Source organism: Ranitomeya variabilis, chromosome 2 (assembly GCF_051348905.1).
Source record: "Ranitomeya variabilis isolate aRanVar5 chromosome 2, aRanVar5.hap1, whole genome shotgun sequence".
Taxonomy (NCBI): domain Eukaryota; kingdom Metazoa; phylum Chordata; class Amphibia; order Anura; family Dendrobatidae; genus Ranitomeya; species Ranitomeya variabilis.
Window position 1 is genome coordinate 871,966,950 of NC_135233.1, and position 21,887 is coordinate 871,988,836.

General features: G+C 46.4%; 1 protein-coding gene across 1 annotated transcript in view; it reads right to left on the reverse strand.

The window, feature by feature from the left end:
- LOC143808061 (putative cation-transporting ATPase 13A4) overlaps positions 1 to 21,887 on the reverse strand; it is a 381,893-nt gene that overhangs the window by 204,188 nt on the left and 155,818 nt on the right. The window contains exons 7-8 of the mRNA XM_077290321.1: positions 3,282 to 3,416; positions 3,124 to 3,196 (exon numbers count right to left, since the gene is read on the reverse strand). Of these exons, the coding sequence (XP_077146436.1) occupies positions 3,124 to 3,196; positions 3,282 to 3,416 (208 nt within the window). The remainder of the gene's footprint in view (positions 1 to 3,123; positions 3,197 to 3,281; positions 3,417 to 21,887) is intronic.

Consider the following 21,887-nt stretch of genomic DNA (forward strand, 5'->3'; position numbering starts at 1 on the left):
CATGCGACACATCAAACTTATTGAGAATTTCACAGGAAAAACAATGGTGTCCTTGGTTTTAACGTAACTTTATTTTACCATCAGGGAGGGTTTGGACCCTTTCACATTTTGGTCTTCTAAAATTGATGAGTGGCCTGAGCTCGCCTCACACGCCTTGGAGGTTTTATCGCGCACGGCAGCCAGCATTCTCTCAGAACTTGTCTTCAGCGCTACTGGTGGACAGATAAGAGCAGCCGGCTGTCTCCTGAAAATGTAGACTGCCTAACTTTCATTAAGATGAGCAAGTCATGGATCTCCAATGACATTTGTACCCCAATCGCAGAGTGTACAGACTACGTGATATTACAATTTTTAGTGTGATGCATTAATGTCACGTAACTGCACTCTGTGATATCTTTAGTGTGGCTTCTGTTAATGTTGTGGCTGCTGCTGATGATGTTAACACAAATTTGTGGAAATGTGAACAGTCAAGGTTGGTCTACATCTGCTGGGTTAGCTGTAGTGGAAGATGTCTTGGTCCCAATTATACTATTTCTATTCATTTAACAGTTATTCCACTTCGATGATGTCAGGCCCTCATTTTTTAAAATGTGAAAACTCCAGGTTGGGTGTTCATCTGCTGGATTGGGTGTAGTGCAAGACCTGTCGGTCCCAATTAGACTATTTCTACTGTGGTGTAATTGATGCCACTTTTGTTGTGTCTGCCAGTAATTTTTGGAAATATGAATACTCCTTGTTGGGAGTCCATCTGCTGGATTTGGTGTAGTGGAAGATCTGTCAGTTCCTATTATACTATTTCTGCTGTGGTGAAATTGATGTCACGCTTGTGGTGTCTGACAGTAAGTTTTGGAAATGTGACCACTCCTGGTTGAGTGTCCATCTGCTGTATTGGGTGTAGTGGAAGACCTGTTGGTCCCTATTATACAATCTATAGTGTGGTAAAATTGATGCCACTTTTGTGGTGTCTGACAGTAATTTTTGGAAATGTGAACACTCCTGGTTGGGTGTACAGTTGCTGAATTTGGTGTAGTGAAAGACATTTTGGTCCCTATTATACGATTTCTACTGTGGTGAAATTGATGACTCTTCTATGGTGTAAGGCCCTCATTTGTTTAAATGTGAACACTCCTGATTGGGTGTCCATCTGCTGGATTGGGCGTAGTAGAAGACCTGTAGGTGCCTATTATACTATTTCTACTGTAACAAAATTGATGCTACTTTGTGGTTGCCAGTAATTTTTGGAAATGTGAACATTTTGGGTTGGATGTCCATCAGCTGGATTAGGTGTAATAGAAGACCTGTTGGTCCCTATTATACTATTTCTACTCTGGTGTGAAATTGATGCCACTTTTGTGGGGTAATGCCCTCATTTGACTAAATGTGAACACTTTAGGTTGGGTGTCCATCTGCTGGATTGGGAGTAATTATAATAGATAAATGTGGATAAAATCCACGCTGCTGTGACAAATAATGGTTCCAGATATAGTTATAAGGTGTTCGGGTGGTTTATTCAACGCGTTTCGAAGCTCATGGCTTCTTCTTCAGGAAGTTTCCACACAGAGATATCTCTGTGTGGAAACTTCCTGAAGAAGAAGCCATGAGCTTCGAAACGCGTTGAATAAACCACCCGAACACCTTATAACTATATCTGGATCCATTATTTGTCACAGCAGCGCAGATTTTATCCAAATTTATCTATTATAACGTCTCTAAGAGGTCGCAGCGCCGACCTGTGGATCTGCAGCAGCTGACAAACTACACGCCTTTACTTTGTACCACCAGGTGAGCAGTTCTCTCATAATTGATTAGAAGCAATCCTGAGGATAAGACCCTATTTGCGCTTTTTTTTGTCTCCTACTTTTCTATACTAGGATTGGGAGTAGTGGAAGACCTGTTGGTCCCTATTAGACTATTTCTTCTGTGGGGAAATTGATGCCTCATTTGTGCTATTTGCCAGTAATTTTTGGAAATGTGAACTCTCCTGTTTGGTTGTCCATCTGCTTGATTGGGTGTCGTGGAAGACCTGTTGGTTCCTATTATACTATTTCTACTGTGGTGAAATTGATGCCACTTCTGCAGTGTAAGGTCCTCATTTGGTTAAATGTAAACACTCCTGGTTCAGTGTTCAACTAGTTCAACTAGAAGGTACTACTTTTACATAAATTTAGTTTTGGACTATAAGACGCACTTTTTCCCCAACAAATGTGGGAGGAAAATAGTGTGCATCTTATAGTGTGAACGCAGGCTTACTGGGGGGTTGTGGCAGAGGTGTGGCGATGCTGCGGCGGTGGGTGGTGCGGAGTGGTCCTAAGCAGGGATTCTTCTTCAGGATACAGGCGGCAGAAATTTGGAGGCACCATGGTACAGTGTCCACGGTGAGCAGAGTGCATCACTGATTTCCCTGCAGCCATCTTTCAGAAGCCATGGGCCGCCGGAGTCTTCACGAAAATGGCTGCCAGAGGCCGCACGTGCACAGATTGAAATCTCGGTGGCACTCGGCTTCAGGAAAATGGCCGCTGAGATTTTAATCTGCACACAGCGGCAATTTTCCTGAAGCCTCCGGCGGCACACGGCTTCAGGAAGATGGCCGCAGGGAAATCGGTAATGCGCTCGGCTCTGCTCACTGTGGACACTGGGCCGTATTGTCACCACATTTCTGCTGCCGCATCCTGAAGAAGAGACCCTACACCATGATCAGCAGCATCACACCCCAGGACTGCAGCATTGCCCCACTTCTGCCACCGCCGGCATCCTGAGGATGGGACACGGCTTCAGCTCTTCAGCGCCAACACCGGACCCGCAGCATTGCACCCTGGGACTGCAGCATTGCCACACTTCTGCTGCTGCCGGCTTCCAGAGGAAGGGACCCTGCCTTCTGCAATCCCACTGTACCACCGCCGGCTCTCAGATAAGATACTTTAAATTTGAACAATAAGACGGACCCCCATCTTATAAAAATCTTTTTTCTGCTATTTTCCACCCTAAAATTTGGGATGCGTCTTAAGGTCCGGTGCATCTTATAGTCCAAAAAGTACGGTAAAAAGTGAGAACACTACTGACATACACACTACTACATAGCTACATGTTACAAATCAGTAAATTAATATTCTGAGTAACTGTTACCTCCATTTTTTTGAAGCACTGAAACCAAAATGCTGTTGTAGGATGCTGACATTCTGTGCAGTTTGACTGATTGCTAAAATGAAAAAAAGATGTGTAAATAGTTTTTGTTAAGGAAAATGGAATATAACACTGTTTTGTTTAAACACAAGCACACATACCTTTCTTAAATTATACACTGTTGCAGAAATGGACAAGATGGTCATAAATAAAATAGCGAAGCTATATTCATAGTATGATGTAGCTATCCATATACTTAAAGAATAGGATTGGAACACATAAAATGGGTTGAAAACCTGTAAAGCAGAAGAAAATAATTATTTCACATATGCACAGCTTTAACAATTGTAAAAGAATCATTTCCTCTTGTGTTCCAAGAACCCGAATCTAGCATATAATTTGAACAGACCTGAAGAAAATCTGATGTTGTCTACAGTACTCAAAAAACACAGAAAACTTGTGGACAATGGCGTGTGTCAAATGATGTATGAAATGTAATTAAATTAATTTTATTGTGTGTGAACATTACTCAAAGTTGTTCATGCTCTTTTTAGTTGCAATCATGAGCTAGTTTAAAATTGACCCTGGCTGGTCGGAGCTAGAAGTCCAGAACTTTATTTTGTCGCTGATCATCCGCTGTCATCGCTGGATCGGTGTGTGTGACACCGATCCAGCGATGTGTTCACTTGTAACCAGGGTAAATATCGGGTTACTAAGTGCAGGGCCACGCTTAGTAACACAATATTTACCCTGGTTACCATTGTAAAAGTAAAAAAAAACCACTACATACTCACCTTCTGATGTCTGTCACGTCCCCCACCGGCGGCTTCCATGCACTGAATGTGTCAGCGCTGGCCGGCCGTAAAGCAGAGCACAGCGGTGACGTCACCACTGCTGCCGGCGCTGATACATTCAGTGCAGGAAGCTCTCGGCAGCAGCGTGTAACCCTGTGGATGCCGGGGGATGTGACAGACATCAGAAGGTGAGTATGTAGTGTTTTTTTTTTTACTTTTACAATGGTAACCAGGGTAAATATCGGGTTACTAAGCGCGGCCCTGCACTTAGTAACCCGATGTTTACCCTGGTTACCCGGGTGCTGCAGGGGGACTTCGGCATCGTTGAAGACAGTTTCAACGATGCCGAAGTCGTTCCCCTGATCGTTGGTCACTGGAGAGAGCTGTCTGTGTGACAGCTCCCCAGCGACCACACAACGACTTACCAATGATCACATCACTGTTCGTGATCGTTGGTAAGTCGCTTAGTGTAAAGGGTATGTGCACACGTTGCGGATTTCTTGCAGAAATTTCCTGAAGAAAACCGGAAATTTTCTGCAAGAAATCCGCATTTTTTTTTTGCGTTTTTTTTCCGGTTTTTTTGCGTTTTTTTAGCATTCTGCAAGCGTAATTAGCTTGCAGAATGCTAAAGTTTTCCAAGCGATCTGTAGCATCGCTTGGAAAACTGACTGACAAGTTGGTCACACTTGTCAAACATAGCGTTTGACAAGTGTGACCAACTTGTTACTATAGATGCTGCTTTTGCAGCATCTATAGTAAAAGATAGAACGTTTAAAAATAATAAAAAAAATAAAAAAAATGCTTATACTCACCCGCAGACATCAGATCTCCTCACCGGCGTCCGTTCCGTATAGCTGATGTGTGCGCGCAGGGCCTTCCATGACGTCACGGTCACGTGAGCGGTCTCGGCCAATCACAGGACAGTGACGTCATTCGGCAAGGTCCTTCACCGCACACCAGCTACAGGAACCGAAGCCAGCGTGCAGCACAGAGGCGGGAACACTTCGGGGGCCATCAGAGGGTGAGTATAGGACTATTTTTTATTTTAATTCTTATTTTTTTACCAATTATATGGTGCCCAGTGCGTGGAGGAGAGTCTCCTCTCCTCCACCCTGGGTACCAACCGCACATAATCTGCTTACTTCCCGCATCGTGGGCACAGCCCCGTGCGGGAAGTAAGCAGATCAATGGACCCCTAGGTGTGCGGAATCCCCTGCAATTCCGCATTTTGATGAACATGTTGCTTTTTTTTCCGCGATGCGATTTTTTCGCGGAAAAAAAGGCTACATTTGCACAAAAAATGCGGAATACACTGAAAATAATGGGAGGCATATGTTAGCGTTTTTTTCGCGTTTTTATCACGTTTTTATAGCGAAAAAACGCAAAAAAAACGCGAAAAATACTGAACGTGTGCACATGGCCTTATTGTGTCACGGTGTGTGCTACCTGTTATCTTGTTATCTGAAGCCTAATCTCACTTGTAGGATCAGCCACTTAGCCTCTATGGCCATATAAAGTTATTGACAAACATTTTATTACCCCATCTTAGGGTTGACGGAATGCACTGAATAAAATATAAAGATAAGGTGCATTCACAACCCTGGGTCCACTGTGCAGAGATGGTAACTGCTGCTCAGTAGTGGCGGATAGTGTATGGCGGTACAGCACTAAATACACGCGGGTTAACCGTCACCCGGTGTGAACTACAGCGAACTCTGTTGCCTCACAGAGCCGCTATAAATTAATGTAAGAGCAGTGTACCCTGTTAGCTGTCACAGGGCACAGCACATAAGGTGCAAGTGAAGTCACTAGACTCAACCCCTAGGACGTGTTGGTAAGAGTCTGTCTAGAGCCACTATGCGTGCAACATCGCACTGGCGAACGCCACTAACAGATGCTAGCTATTTGATTTGGTTCGAGGTGTGCACACGGTGTCACACAAGCGATGCCACTACTCGGCGCTGTCTTTACTCCAAACTCCCAAGCACATTCACAACAAGAGGGTAGGGGATCATTAGGAGGTGGCACCATAGACATACAAGCTTGCACACACACCACAATTTCAGAGTATATTAGCGCACGGCCGTGCGGCCGTGAGATCCTTTTATAGCTACAGTCTAGTGATGAGCGAATGTACTCGTCACTCGAGATTTCTTGAGCATGCTCGGGTGTCCTCCGAGTATTTTTTAGTGCTCAGAGTTTTAGTTTTTCTTACTGCAGCTGAATGATTTACCTCTGATAGCCAGCATAAGTACATGTGGGGGTTGCCTGGTTGCTAGGGAATCCCCACATGTACTTAAGCTGGCTAACAGATGTAAATCATTCAGCTCCGGCAAGAAAAACTAAAACTTCGAGCACTAAAAAATACTCGGAGGACCCCCGATCATGCTCGAGAAATCTCGAGTAACGAGTATATTAGCTCATCACTGCTGCAGTCTTCAAGCACCTTACCAATGGACCAATCCAAGCTGCTTGTGGACCTGGGCATGGAATCTATGACCACCAATGAGTGGTCATCTCATGGGCATGCAGAGAAGGCCAAAAGCAGGACTTAGTCCCAGAAGCATTTGCTCGCCACTGACTAATGCTGGTTGCTATAGCTGGACCCATGGATGCAGCCGCAACCAAATGCACAGCATTAGCCTGAGCAAGTCACTGGGATCGACGTTTCTGCTGAGCAGGATGTTCTGCGGCTGAGAAAGAATGGGAGACCGCAGAAGACATGGCTTGAGATTCCCCCTGTGCAGCGGTGGGATCTCGATGCCTAACATTACCCCCTTTCCTTGAGCCTCGCCACATTCAAAAGCCACAATGAGCTGAGGAGCCCAGAGGTGCTCAATAGGTTCCCAGGTCCTGTCCTCTGGATCATGACCCTTCCAATCCACCAGATAGAACTTTTTGCCCTGCACCACATTAGACCCAGCAATGGCGTTTACCTCAATAACATCCGCGGACGAGCCCGATGTCCCAGCAGAAGACTTAGAAAACTAGGACATGTGAACGGATTTTAAAAGGGACACATGAAAAGTATCAGTGATACCCAGGTGCGGAGGAAGGGCCAGACGATAGACCACAGGGTTGACCTGTTACAGGAACTTGAAGGGACCTATGAAGCGAGTAGCGAACTTAGTGGATTCAACTTGTAGCCTGATGTTACGGGCAGAGAGCCACACAAAGTCATCAGGGGCAAAAGTCAGAGTGGAGCGCCGATGCGCATCGGCAGAGACCCTCATTCACTCCTTAGAGGCCCAGATGGCATCCTATGTGAGGTTCCAAATGTCACGAGCCTCCACTGCCCAGTTTGCCACCCTAGAGTTGGAGGACGACTTTGGCATGGGCACAGGAACACACGGATGCTGGCTGTAATTAAGTTGGAAAGGGGTCTGCCCTGTGGAGACAGCAGCGGCATTGTTAAGGGCAAACTCCACCCATGGTAGCAAGGATGCCCAGTCATCCTGCCTAGCAGAAACAATATGTCGCAAATATGTGACCAGGGTCTGGTTGGCCTTCACTAAGAAACCCGTTCATCTCGGGATGGCATGCTGAAGAGAGGTTTAGCTCAATGCTGAGCAGATGACAAAGCTCTCTCCAGAACCAATGAGCGAACTGGGGACTCTGATCACTGACTATTTTGTCGTGTAGGTGAAACACATGTTTAATGAATAGCGCCACCAAAGCCTGTGCTGAAGTTACCCATGGAAGAGGCACCAAGTTCACCATCTTAGAGAAATGGTCGGAGACCACCCAGATAACGGTACAGTTGCAGAGTTGGGTAAACCCACAGCAAAGTCCATCCCAAACATCTCCCAGGGCCTATTTGCCACCGACATGAGATACAGTAGACACGCAGGTTGCTGCCGGGGAGACCGATTTTTGGCGCAGGGGACACATGCCCGAATATAGTCTCTGATGTCATGGGCCATATGCCGCCACCAATATGATCTCGCCAGGAGCTCAAATGTCCTCGTAGTCCCAAAATGTCCACCCACCCTGGATGAATGAGCCCAAGAAAGAACCTCTGGTCACAAATTAGATGGAACAAAAGTCGTGCCCTGGGGCACAGACTCTAGCGAAACCGGGGCCAGGGTTCTCAAGCATCCCGATGGGATAATAAGCCAAGGCTCCTCTCCCTCCTCAGATGAGACTACAGAACGGGAGAGAGCATCGGCACGAGAGTTCTTCTCCCCGAAAAGAAAGTGGAGGATGAAGTTCAATCGGGAAAAGAACAGGGACCATCTGGCCTGTTGAGAATTTAGCCGCTGGGCCATCTGCAAATAAATGAGATTCTTATGGTCGGTGTATAATTGGAAGGGGTATCAAGCCCCCTCCAGGAGATGTCTCCACTCAGAGAAGGCCAAATTCATAGGTAGCAACTCTGTCCCAGATGGAATAATTCCTCTCCACCGGTGAAAAGGTCTTGGGGAATAAAAAACAAGGATGTTTCCGACCTTGAGCATCCTTCTGAAAGAGGACAGCTCCAGCACCAACGGAAGAGGCATCCACCTCCATGATAAATGGTTTATCGACATCGGTGAGATGTAGAATGGGAGCGCTAGTGAAGTGTGACTTTATGGACAGAAAGGCCTTGGAGACCTCCTCCGACCACAACTTGGGATTAGCTCCTTTCTTGGTGAGGGCAACCAGAGGCACTACCAAAGTTGAGAAGTGGGGAATGAACTGGCGATAGTAATTAATGAACCCCATAAGGCGCTGCACCACTTTAAGAGAATGGAGTTCTTGCCAGTTCATCACAGACCCTAGTTTGGCAGGATCCATAGCCAATCCCTGAGCAGGGATGATATGGCCCAGGAATGGCAAGGACTCCTGCTCAAACACACACTTCTCAAGCTTTGTGTAGAGGGAATTAGCCCGTAGGAGGTCGAAGACTCTGCTGACATCTCTCCGGTGGGAGTCTAAATCTGGAGAGTAGATGAGAATATCATACAGATAGACTACGACTGAGGTGGATACCAGATCCCGGAAAATGTAATTCACAAAGTCTTGGAAAACAGCAGGGGCCTTACAGAGTCCAAAGGACATCAATAGGTACTCATAGTGGCCATCCCTAGTGTTAAATGTCATCTTCCACTTGTCCCCATCACGGATGTGTATCAGGTTATAGGTGCCCGGCAGATCTAGCTTAGTAAATACCTTCGCTCCCCGCAACCTATCAAAGAGCTCAGAAATTAGAGGTAAAGGGTATTTATTCTTAATGGTTATAGCATTAAGACCCTTGTAAACAATGCATGGGCGTAACTCCCCATTCTTCTTCTGCACAAAGAAGAAACCAGCCCCTGCAGGTGACACTGCCTTCTTAATGAACCCTTTCAGCAGATTTTCCTTGATATACTGGTAAATTGCCTCCATCTCCAGGAGAGATAATGGATAGACTCGACCCCAGGGAGGCTCAGCACCTGGCAAGAGATCAATAGGACAGTCATAGGGGCGGTGCGGTGGAAGAGTCTCTGCAGCTCTCTTGGAGAATACGTCTGCATAGGACCAATAGTGTTTGGTGAGACGAAAGATCTGCGGGCACTCCTGTGGAGGACACCTGAACGCACTCCCTCTGATATCTACCTCACAAGACTCACTCCATCCCAATATTCTCCCAGAGGACCACTCAATATGGGAGAATGATGTCGTCACCAAGATACTCCTAGTAAGACCTCATCAATACCCTCAGGTATGATTAATAGGGTGATTATCTCCTGATGTGCTGGAGACATGGTGAGAGTAAGTGGGATGGTCTGATGAGTGATCTGTGAGGGCAGTGTGAACCCATTTACCACTTGGACGGTCACTGGCTTGGTGAGCATCACCAGAGGTATTGCGTGCCATTGGGAGAAGGCTGAGGACATGAAATTGCCCTCCACCCCGGAATCCACACAAACCTCCACAGCGTGAGTGGAGAGTGTTGTGAATTAGACTTTTTTGGCTCCCTCTTGTGGTCACTAGTGATATGACTCTGGGATTGTCTTTCCTCAGTTTGGCACCCACCTGGGTCGTTAGTCCAGGGGTGTTGCTATATAAACTTCCTGGTTTCTCAGTCCAGTGCCTGGCATCGTTGTAATCAGTTCCTTTCTGTTTGCTCCTGTCTGCTGGTCTTGGATCTTGCAAAATTAAGCTAAGTCCTGCTTCCTTGTTTTTTTGGTTATTTGCTTCGCTCTTATTTTTTGTCCAGCTTGTACTTAATGTGATTCCTGATTTTGCTGGAAGCTCTAGGGGGCTGGTGTTCTCCCCCCGGGCCGTTAGACGGTTCGGGGGTTCTTGAATATCCAGCGTGGAAATTTTGATAGGGTTTTTGCTGACCATATAAGTCATCTTACTATATTCTGCTATTAGTCAGTGGGCCTCTCTTTGCTAAATATCTAGTTCATTCTTACGTTTGTCTTTTCTCCTTACCTCACCATTATTATTTGTTGGGGGCTTGTATCCAACTTTTGGGGTCTTTTCTCTAGAGGAAAGAAAGGTCTATCTTTTCCCTTCTAGGGTTAGTTAGTTCTCCGGCTGGCGCGAGACGTCTAGAACCAACGTAGGCACGTTCCCCGGCTGCTGCTATTTGTGATGCTAGGATTAGATATATGGTAAGCCCAGTTACCACTGCCCTATGAGCTTGTTTTTTGTGTTTGCAGACTTGGTATGTACTTTTGAGACCCTCTGCCATTGGGGTCACAACAGTATGCCAGGCCAAGGTTGAATGTTTAATGCATTGCAGAAGTGGGATTACAAGAAAGGAAAGTCTGAGTTTTTTTTTTTTTTTTTTTCTTTCCTCTCTTTTTTCCTCCCCTTTACCTCTGAGTGGCTTGTGCTTGCTGCAGACATGAATGTCCAGACTTTGATTACAAGTGTGGATCAGCTTGCTGCTCGTGTGCAGGGCATACAAGATTTTGTTACCAGTAGTCCAATGTCTGAACCTAAAATACCTATTCCTGAACTGTTCTCTGGAGACCGATTTAAGTTTAGGAATTTCAGGAATAATTGTAAATTGTTTCTATCTCTGAGACCCCGTTCATCTGGAGACTCAGCTCAGCAAGTAAAAATTGTTATCTCTTTCTTACGGGGCGACCCTCAGGATTGGGCCTTCTCGCTAGCGCCAGGAGATCCGGCATTGGCAAATATTGATGCGTTTTTTCTGGCGCTCGGATTGCTTTACGAGGAACCCAATCTTGAAATTCAGGCAGAAAAAGCCTTGCTGGCTATTTCTCAGGGTCAGGATGAAGCTGAAGTGTATTGCCAAAAATTTCGGAAATGGTCCGTGCTTACTCAGTGGAATGAGTGTGCTCTGGCCGCAAATTTCAGAAATGGCCTTTCTGAAGCCATTAAGAATGTGATGGTGGGTTTCTCCATTCCTACAGGTCTGAATGATTCCATGGCGCTGGCTATTCAAATTGACCGGCGTTTGCGGGAGCGCAAAGCCGCGAATCCTCTGGTGGTGTTGTCTGAACAAACACCTGATTTAATGCAATGTGGTAGAATTCAGACTAGAAATGAACGGAAAAATCATAGACGTCAGAATGGGTTGTGTTTTTACTGTGGTGATTCTACACATGTTATATCAGCATGCTCTAAACGCCTAACTAGGGTTGTTAGTCCTGTCGCCATTGGTAATTTGCAACCTAAATTTATTTTGTCTGTGACTTTAATTTGCTCATTGTCCTCCTACCCTGTTATGGCGTTTGTGGATTCAGGTGCTGCCCTGAGTCTTATGGATCTGTCGTTTGCCAAGCGCTGTGGTTTTGTTCTTGAGCCGTTGGTAAATCCTATCCCTCTTAGAGGTATTGATGCTACGCCATTGGCGGAAAATAAACCGCAGTTTTGGACACAGGTAACCATGTGCATGACTCCTGAACATCGGGAGGTGATTCGTTTTCTTGTTCTGCATAAAATGCATGATTTGGTCGTTTTGGGTCTGCCATGGTTACAGACACATAATCCAGTCTTGGATTGGAAGGCAATGTCTGTGTCAAGTTGGGGCTGTCAGGGAAGTCATGGTGATTCCCTGCCGGTGTCTATTGCTTCCTCTACTCCTTCGGAAGTTCCTGAGTATTTGTCTGATTACCAGGATGTATTCAGCAAGTCCAGGTCCAGTGCTCTTCCTCCTCATAGGGACTGTGACTGCGCTATAGATTTGATTTCAGGTAGTAAATTTCCTAAGGGAAGATTATTTAATCTGTCTGTACCTGAGCATACCGCAATGCGTTCGTATATCAAGGAATCTCTGGAGAAGGGGCATATCCGTCCATCCTCTTCCCCTCTTGGTGCGGGATTCTTTTTTGTGGCCAAGAAGGACGGATCTTTGAGACCTTGTATTGACTATCGGCTTCTGAATAAAATCACTGTTAAATTTCAGTATCCTTTGCCTCTGTTGTCGGACTTGTTTGCCTGGATTAAAGGTGCCAAGTGGTTCACCAAGATAGATCTTCGTGGTGCGTACAACCTTGTGCGCATTAAGCAAGGAGATGAATGGAAAACTGCATTTAATACGCCCGAAGGTCATTTTGAGTACTTGGTGATGCCTTTCGGGCTCTCTAATGCTCCTTCAGTGTTTCAGTCCTTTATGCATGATATTTTCCGGAAGTATCTGGATAAATTTATGATTGTTTATCTGGATGATATTCTGTTTTTTTCTGATGATTGGGACTCGCATGTAGAGCAGGTCAGGATGGTGTTTCAGGTTTTGCGTGAGAATGCTTTGTTTGTTAAGGGCTCAAAGTGTCTCTTTGGAGTACAGAAGGTTCCCTTTTTGGGTTTTATTTTTTCCCCTTCTGCGGTGGAGATGGACCCAGTCAAGGTCCGAGCTATTCATGATTGGACTCAACCCACGTCAGTTAAGAGTCTTCAGAAGTTCTTGGGTTTTGCTAACTTCTACCGTCGTTTTATCGCTAATTTTTCTAGCGTTGTTAAACCTTTGACGGATATGACCAAGAAAGGTTCTGATGTTGCTAACTGGGCTCCTGCAGCCGTGGAAGCCTTTCAAGAGTTGAAGCGCCGGTTTACTTCGGCGCCTGTTTTGTGCCAGCCTGATGTCTCACTTCCCTTTCAGGTTGAAGTGGATGCTTCTGAGATTGGGGCAGGGGCCGTTTTGTCGCAGAGAGGCCCTGGTTGCTCTGTAATGAGACCATGTGCTTTTTTCTCTAGGAAGTTTTCGCCTGCTGAGCGGAATTATGATGTTGGCAATCGGGAGTTGTTAGCCATGAAGTGGGCATTTGAGGAGTGGCGTCATTGGCTCGAGGGTGCTAAGCATCGTGTGGTGGTCTTGACTGATCACAAAAATCTGATGTATCTCGAGTCTGCTAAACGCCTGAATCCTAGACAGGCCCGCTGGTCATTGTTTTTCTCCCGTTTTGACTTTGTGGTCTCATATTTACCAGGTTCAAAGAATGTGAAGGCTGATGCTCTTTCAAGGAGCTTTGTGCCTGACTCTCCTGGAGTCGCAGAACCAGTTGGTATTCTCAAAGAGGGAGTTATCCTGTCAGCCATTTCTCCGGATTTGCGACGTGTGTTGCAGAGATTTCAGGCTGGTAGACCTGACTCTTGTCCACCTGACAGACTGTTTGTTCCTGATAAGTGGACCAGCAGAGTCATTTCCGAGGTTCATTCCTCGGTGTTGGCAGGGCATCCGGGAATTTTTGGCACCAGAGATCTGGTGGCTAGGTCCTTTTGGTGGCCTTCCTTGTCACGGGATGTGCGGTCATTTGTGCAGTCCTGTGGGACTTGTTCTTGAGCTAAGCCTTGCTGTTCTCGTGCCAGCGGGTTGCTCTTGCCCTTGCCTGTCCCGAAGAGGCCTTGGACACACATTTCCATGGATTTCATTTCAGATCTTCCGGTGTCTCAGGGCATGTCTGTCATCTGGGTGGTATGTGATCGCTTTTCCAAGATGGTCCATTTGGTATCTTTGCCTAAGCTGCCTTCCTCTTCCAATTTGGTTCCTTTGTTCTTTCAGAATGTGGTTCGTTTACACGGCATTCCTGAGAATATTGTGTCTGACAGAGGATCCCAGTTTGTTTCCAGGTTCTGGCGATCTTTTTGTGCTAAGATGGGCATTGATTTGTCGTTTTCGTCTGCCTTTCATCCTCAGACTAATGGACAAACGGAGCGAACTAATCAGACTCTGGAGGCTTATTTGAGGTGTTTTGTTTCTGCAGATCAGGATGATTGGGTGACCTTCTTGCCGTTGGCTGAGTTTGCCCTTAATAATCGGGCTAGTTCCGCTACTTTGGTTTCGCCATTTTTTTGCAACTCTGGTTTCCATCCTCGTTTTTCCTCGGGACATGTGGAGCCTTCTGACTGTCCTGGGGTAGATTCCGTGGTGGATAGGTTGCAGCGGATCTGGAATCATGTGGTGGACAACTTGAAGTTGTCACAGGAGAAGGCTCAGCGTTTTGCCAACCGCCGCCGCGGTGTGGGTCCCCGACTTCGTGTTGGGGATTTGGTATGGCTGTCTTCTCGATTTGTTCTTATGAAGGTCTCCTCTCCTAAATTTAAGCCTCGCTTCATCGGTCCTTACAACATATTGGAAATCCTTAATCCTGTGTCCTTTCGCTTGGATCTTCCGGTGTCGTTTGCCATTCACAACGTGTTCCATAGGTCTTTGTTGCGGCGGTACGTTGTACCTGTGGTTCCTTCTGTTGAGCCTCCTGCTCCGGTGTTGGTTGAGGGCGAGTTGGAGTACATGGTGGAGAAGATCTTGGATTCTTGTCTCTCCAGGCGGAGGCTTCAGTATCTGGTCAAGTGGAAGGGCTATGATCAGGAGGATAATTCCTGGGTGGTTGCCTCTGATGTGCATGCGGCCGATTTAGTTCGTGCCTTTCACGTTGCTCATCCTGATCGCCCTGGTGGTCTTGGTGAGGGTTCGGTGACCCCTCCTTAAAGGGGGGGTACTGTTGTGAATTAGACTTTTTTGGCTCCCTCTTGTGGTCACTAGTGATATGACTCTGGGATTGTCTTTCCTCAGTTTGGCACCCACCTGGGTCGTTAGTCCAGGGGTGTTGCTATATAAACTTCCTGGTTTCTCAGTCCAGTGCCTGGCATCGTTGTAATCAGTTCCTTTCTGTTTGCTCCTGTCTGCTGGTCTTGGATCTTGCAAAATTAAGCTAAGTCCTGCTTCCTTGTTTTTTTGGTTATTTGCTTCGCTCTTATTTTTTGTCCAGCTTGTACTTAATGTGATTCCTGATTTTGCTGGAAGCTCTAGGGGGCTGGTGTTCTCCCCCCGGGCCGTTAGACGGTTCGGGGGTTCTTGAATATCCAGCGTGGAAATTTTGATAGGGTTTTTGCTGACCATATAAGTCATCTTACTATATTCTGCTATTAGTCAGTGGGCCTCTCTTTGCTAAATATCTAGTTCATTCTTACGTTTGTCTTTTCTCCTTACCTCACCGTTATTATTTGTTGGGGGCTTGTATCCAACTTTTGGGGTCTTTTCTCTAGAGGAAAGAAAGGTCTATCTTTTCCCTTCTAGGGTTAGTTAGTTCTCTGGCTGGCGCGAGACGTCTAGAACCAACGTAGGCACGTTCCCCGGCTGCTGCTATTTGTGATGCTAGGATTAGATATATGGTCAGCCCAGTTACCACTGCCCTATGAGCTGGTTTTTTGTGTTTGCAGACTTGGTATGTACTTTTGAGACCCTCTGCCATTGGGGTCACAACAGGAGAGGCCTATAGTGAGTGTCCCTTTGAAGGACAATTTGGAGGAAAACGCTACTCTGTCTAGTGAGCCTCCTCCTATGGCCACTAGAAGTGGTTGTTGAGTACATTTGTTGGCAAAATGTCCTGACTGCTGGCAGACATCACAGACCAGGGGTACACGAGAGGTCCAGGACTTAGGTCCTGCTTGAGAAACCTCCATGGCCTCTTGAGGCTCAGATGCCTAGTCCGGAGATTCCAGAGGTTTGGCAAAGTTAGGTGCCAGCCGAAACCTCTGCTGACACTGGGCTCGCTCTAACCTTCCCTCGGAGAACCGAAGGTCGATACAAGTGGAGAAAGATATTAATTCCTCCCTAGTGGCCTGAGCGTCCTTCACATGGTCAGCTAGTCATCTCCATAAAACAGGAATGAGGACTTTATCAGGCCACTCCAGCTCAGATGCTAAAGTCCGGAAGTGGACGGCAAAGTGACTGACCATGGATGAGCCCTGTGTCAATGGCAGCAGCTGTATTGCCGTATCATGGGTGACCCTCGGTCCTACGAAGACCTGCTTTAGAGCTCTCAGAAACCATGAGGCACTCTGAACCACATGATCATCATGCTCCCACAGCGGCATAGCCCACTCCAATGCACTGTCTGACAGGGCCCCACTCTACCCCACTCTAGCCTGCTCTGAGGGGAAATGTGCATCCAGCAGGTCAAGATGTATCGCACATTGGTTCATGAATCCCCTACATGACTTGCTATCACCTAAGAACTTGTCAGGCAGCGGGAGATGGGATAAGGTTGGAACAGGGGTGTGTTATGGTTCTCAATGGCAAGAGAACATAGCCCAGCATACATAGGAACTAGCTCTTGGAAGGATGGAAACTTAAACTGACCATGAACTAAACCTGCCGCACAACTAACAGTAGCCGGGTAGCGTAGCCTGCGTTTTATCCCTAGACGCCCAGCGCCGGCCGGAGGACTAACTAATCCTGGCAGAGGAAAATATAGTCCTGGCTCACCTCTAGAGAAATTTCCCCGAAAGGCAGACAGAGGCCCCCACATATATTGGCGGTGATTTAAGATGAAAATGACAAACGTAGTATGAAAATAGGTTTAGCAAAATCGAGGTCCGCTTACTAGATAGCAGGAAGACAGAAAGGGTACTTTCATGGTCAGCTGAAAACCCTATCAATACACCATCCTGAAATTACTTTAAGACTCTAGTATTAACTCATAACATCAGAGTGGCAATTTCAAATCACAAGAGCTTTCCAGACACAGAAACGAAACTGCAGCTGTGAACTGGAACAAAATGCAAAAAACAAACAAGGACAAAAGTCCGACTTAGCTGGAAGTTGTCTGGTAGCAGGAACATGCACAGAAAGGCTTCTGATTACAATGTTGACCGGCATGGAAGTGACAGAGGAGCAAGGTTAAATAGCGACTCCCACATCCTGATGGGAACAGGTGAACAGAGGGGATGATGCACACAAGTTCAATTCCACCAGTGGCCACCGGGGGAGCCCAAAATCCAATTTCACAACAGTACCCCCCCCTCAAGGAGGGGGCACCGAACCCTCACCAGAACCACCAGGGCGATCAGGATGAGCCCTATGAAAGGCACGGACCAGATCGGAGGCATGAACATCAGAGGCAGTCACCCAAGAATTATCCTCCTGACCGTATCCCTTCCATTTGACCAGATACTGGAGTTTCCGTCTGGAAACACGGGAGTCCAAGATTTTTTCCACAACGTACTCCAACTTGACCTCAACCAACACCGGAGCAGGAGGCTCAACGGAAGGCACAACCGGTACCTCATACCTGCGCAACAATGACCGATGAAAAACATTATGAATAGAAAAAGATGCAGGGAGGTCCAAACGGAAGGACACAGGGTTAAGAATCTCCAATATCTTGTACGGGCCGATGAACCGAGGCTTAAACTTAGGAGAAGAAACCCTCATAGGGACAAAACGAGAAGACAACCACACCAAGTCCCCGACACAAAGCCGAGGACCAACCCGACGCCGGCGGTTGGCAAAAAGCTGAGTCTTCTCCTGGGACAACTTCAAATTGTCCACCACCTGCCCCCAAATCTGATGCAACCTCTCCACCACAGCATCCACTCCAGGACAATCCGAAGATTCCACCTGACCGGAGGAAAATCGAGGATGAAACCCCGAATTACAGAAAAAAGGAGACACCAAGGTGGCAGAGCTGGCCCGATTATTGAGGGCAAACTCCGCTAAAGGCAAAAAAGCAACCCAATCATCCTGATCTGCAGACACAAAACACCTCAAATATGTCTCCAAAGTCTGATTCGTCCGCTCGGTCTGGCCATTAGTCTGAGGATGGAAAGCAGACGAGAAAGACAAATCTATGCCCATCCTAGCACAGAATGCCCGCCAAAATCTAGACACGAATTGGGTTCCTCTGTCAGAAACGATATTCTCCGGAATACCATGCAAACGAACCACATTTTGAAAAAACAGAGGAACCAACTCGGAAGAAGAAGGCAACTTAGGCAGGGGAACCAAATGGACCATCTTAGAGAAACGGTCACACACCACCCAGATGACAGACATCTTCTGAGAAACAGGAAGATCCGAAATAAAATCCATCGAGATGTGCGTCCAAGGCCTCTTCGGGATAGGCAAGGGCAACAACAATCCACTAGCCCGAGAACAACAAGGCTTGGCCCGAGCACAAACGTCACAAGACTGCACAAAGCCTCGTACATCTCGTGACAGGGAAGGCCACCAGAAGGACCTTGCCACCAAATCCCTGGTACCAAAGATTCCAGGATGACCTGCCAACGCAGAAGAATGAACCTCAGAAATGACTTTACTGGTCCAATCATCAGGAACAAACAGTCTACCAGGTGGGCAAAGATCAGGTCTATCCGCCTGAAAATCCTGCAAGGCCCGCCGCAGGTCTGGAGAAACGGCAGACAATATCACTCCATCCTTAAGGATACCTGTAGGTTCAGAATTACCAGGGGAGTCAGGCTCAAAACTCCTAGAAAGGGCATCCGCCTTAACATTCTTAGAACCCGGTAGGTATGACACCACATAATTAAACCGAGAGAAAAACAACGACCAGCGCGCCTGTCTAGGATTCAGGCGTCTGGCGGACTCAAGATAAATTAAATTTTTGTGGTCGGTCAATACCACCACCTGATGTATAGCCCCCTCAAGCCAATGACGCCACTCCTCAAAAGCCCACTTCATGGCCAAAAGCTCCCGATTCCCAATATCATAATTCCGCTCGGCGGGCGAAAATTTACGAGAAAAAAAAGCACAAGGTTTCATCACGGAGCAGTCGGAACTTCTTTGCGACAAAACCGCCCCAGCTCCGATTTCAGAAGCGTCGACCTCAACCTGAAAAGGAAGAGCAACATCAGGCTGACGCAACACAGGGGCGGAAGAAAAGCGGCGCTTAAGCTCCAGAAAGGCCTCCACAGCAGCAGGGGACCAATCAGCAACATCAGCACCCTTCTTAGTCAAATCAGTCAATGGTTTAACAACATCAGAAAAACCAGCAATAAATCGACGATAAAAGTTAGCAAAGCCCAAAAATTTCTGAAGACTCTTAAGAGAAGAGGGTTGCGTCCAATCACAAATAGCCCGAACCTTGACAGGATCCATCTCGATGGAAGAGGGGGAAAAAATGTATCCCAAGAAGGAAATCTTTTGAACCCCAAAAACGCACTTAGAACCCTTCACACACAAGGAATTAGACCGCAAAACCTGAAAAACCCTCCTGACCTGCTGGACATGAGAGTCCCAGTCATCCGAAAAAATCAGAATATCATCCAGATACACGATCATAAATTTATCCAAATAATCACGGAAAATGTCATGCATAAAGGACTGAAAGACTGAAGGGGCATTTGAAAGGCCAAAAGGCATCACCAAATACTCAAAGTGGCCCTCGGGCGTATTAAATGCGGTTTTCCACTCATCCCCCTGCTTAATTCGCACCAAATTATACGCCCCACGGAGATCTATCTTAGAGAACCACTTGGCCCCCTTTATGCGAGCAAACAAATCAGTCAGCAGTGTCAACGGATATTGATATTTAACCGTGATTTTATTCAAAAGCCGATAATCAATACACGGCCTCAAAGAGCCATCTTTCTTAGACACAAAGAAAAAACCGGCTCCTAAGGGAGATGACGAAGGACGAATATGTCCCTTTTCCAAGGACTCCTTTATATATTCTCGCATAGCAGCATGTTCAGGCACAGACAGATTAAATAAACGACCCTTAGGGTATTTACTACCCGGAATCAAATCTATGGCACAATCGCACTCCCGGTGCGGAGGTAATGAACCAAGCTTAGGTTCTTCAAAAACGTCACGATAGTCAGACAAGAATTCAGGAATCTCAGAGGGAATAGATGACGAAATGGAAACCAAAGGTACGTCCCCATGCATCCCCTTACATCCCCAGCTTAACACAGACATAGCGTTCCAGTCGAGGACTGGGTTATGAGATTGCAGCCATGGCAATCCAAGCACCAACACATCATGTAGATTATACAGCACAAGAAAGCGAATAATCTCCTGATGATCCGGATTAATTCGCATAGTTACTTGTGTCCAGTATTGTGGTTTATTACTAGCCAATGGGGTGGAGTCAATCCCCTTCAGAGGTATAGGAGTTTCAAGAGGCTCTAAATCATACCCACAGCGTTTGGCAAAGGACCAATCCATAAGACTCAAAGCGGCGCCAGAGTCGACATAGGCATCCGCGGTAATAGATGATAAAGAACAAATCAGGGTCACAGATAGAATAAACTTAGACTGAAAAGTGCCAATTGAAACTGACTTATCAAGCTTCTTAGTACGCTTAGAGCATGCTGATATAACATGAGTTGAATCACCACAATAAAAGCACAACCCATTTTTTCGTCTAAAATTCTGCCGTTCGCTTCTGGACAGAATTCTATCACATTGCATATTCTCTGGCGTCTTCTCAGTAGACACCGCCAAATGGTGCACAGGTTTGCGCTCCCGCAGACGTCTATCGATCTGGATAGCCATTGTCATGGACTCATTCAGACCCGCAGGCACAGGGAACCCCACCATAACATCCTTAACGGCATCAGAGAGACCCTCTCTGAAATTCGCCGCCAGGGCGCACTCATTCCACTGAGTAAGCACAGACCATTTACGGAATTTTTGGCAGTATATTTCAACTTCATCTTGCCCCTGAGATAGGGACATCAAGGCTTTTTCCGCCTGAAGCTCTAAATGAGGTTCCTCATAAAGCAACCCCAAGGCCAGAAAACACGCATCCACATTGAGCAACGCAGGATCCCCTGGAGCCAATGCAAAAGCCCAATCTTGAGGGTCGCCCCGGAGCAAGGAAATCACAATCCTGACCTGCTGAGCAGGATCTCCAGCAGAGCGAGATTTCAGGGACAAAAACAACTTGCAATTATTTTTGAAATTTTGAAAGCAAGATCTATTCCCCGAGAAAAATTCAGGCAAAGGAATTCTAGGTTCAGATATAGGAACATGAACAACAAAATCTTGTAAATTTTGAACTTTCGTGGTGAGATTATTCAAACCTGCAGCTAAACTCTGAATATCCATTTTAAACAGGTGAACACAGAGCCATTCCAGGATTAGAAGGAGAGAGAGAGGAAGGCTGCAATATAGGCAGACTTGCAAGTGATTCAATTGAAAGCACACTCAGAACGGAAGGAAAAAAAATTAAAAAATTTTCAGCAGACTTCTTTTTTCTCTCCTTTCTCTGCCAATTAATTTAACCCTTTGTGGGCTGGTCAAACTGTTATGGTTCTCAATGGCAAGAGAACATAGCCCAGCATACATAGGAACTAGCTCTTGGAAGGATGGAAACTTAAACTGACCATGAACTAAACCTGCCGCACAACTAACAGTAGCCGGGTAGCGTAGCCTGCGTTTTATCCCTAGACGCCCAGCGCCGGCCGGAGGACTAACTAATCCTGGCAGAGGAAAATATAGTCCTGGCTCACCTCTAGAGAAATTTCCCCGAAAGGCAGACAGAGGCCCCCACATATATTGGCGGTGATTTAAGATGAAAATGACAAACGTATGAAAATAGGTTTAGCAAAATCGAGGTCCGCTTACTAGATAGCAGGAAGACAGAAAGGGTACTTTCATGGTCAGCTGAAAACCCTATCAATACACCATCCTGAAATTACTTTAAGACTCTAGTATTAACTCATAACATCAGAGTGGCAATTTCAGATCACAAGAGCTTTCCAGACACAGAAACGAAACTGCAGCTGTGAACTGGAACAAAATGCAAAAAACAAACAAGGACAAAAGTCCGACTTAGCTGGAAG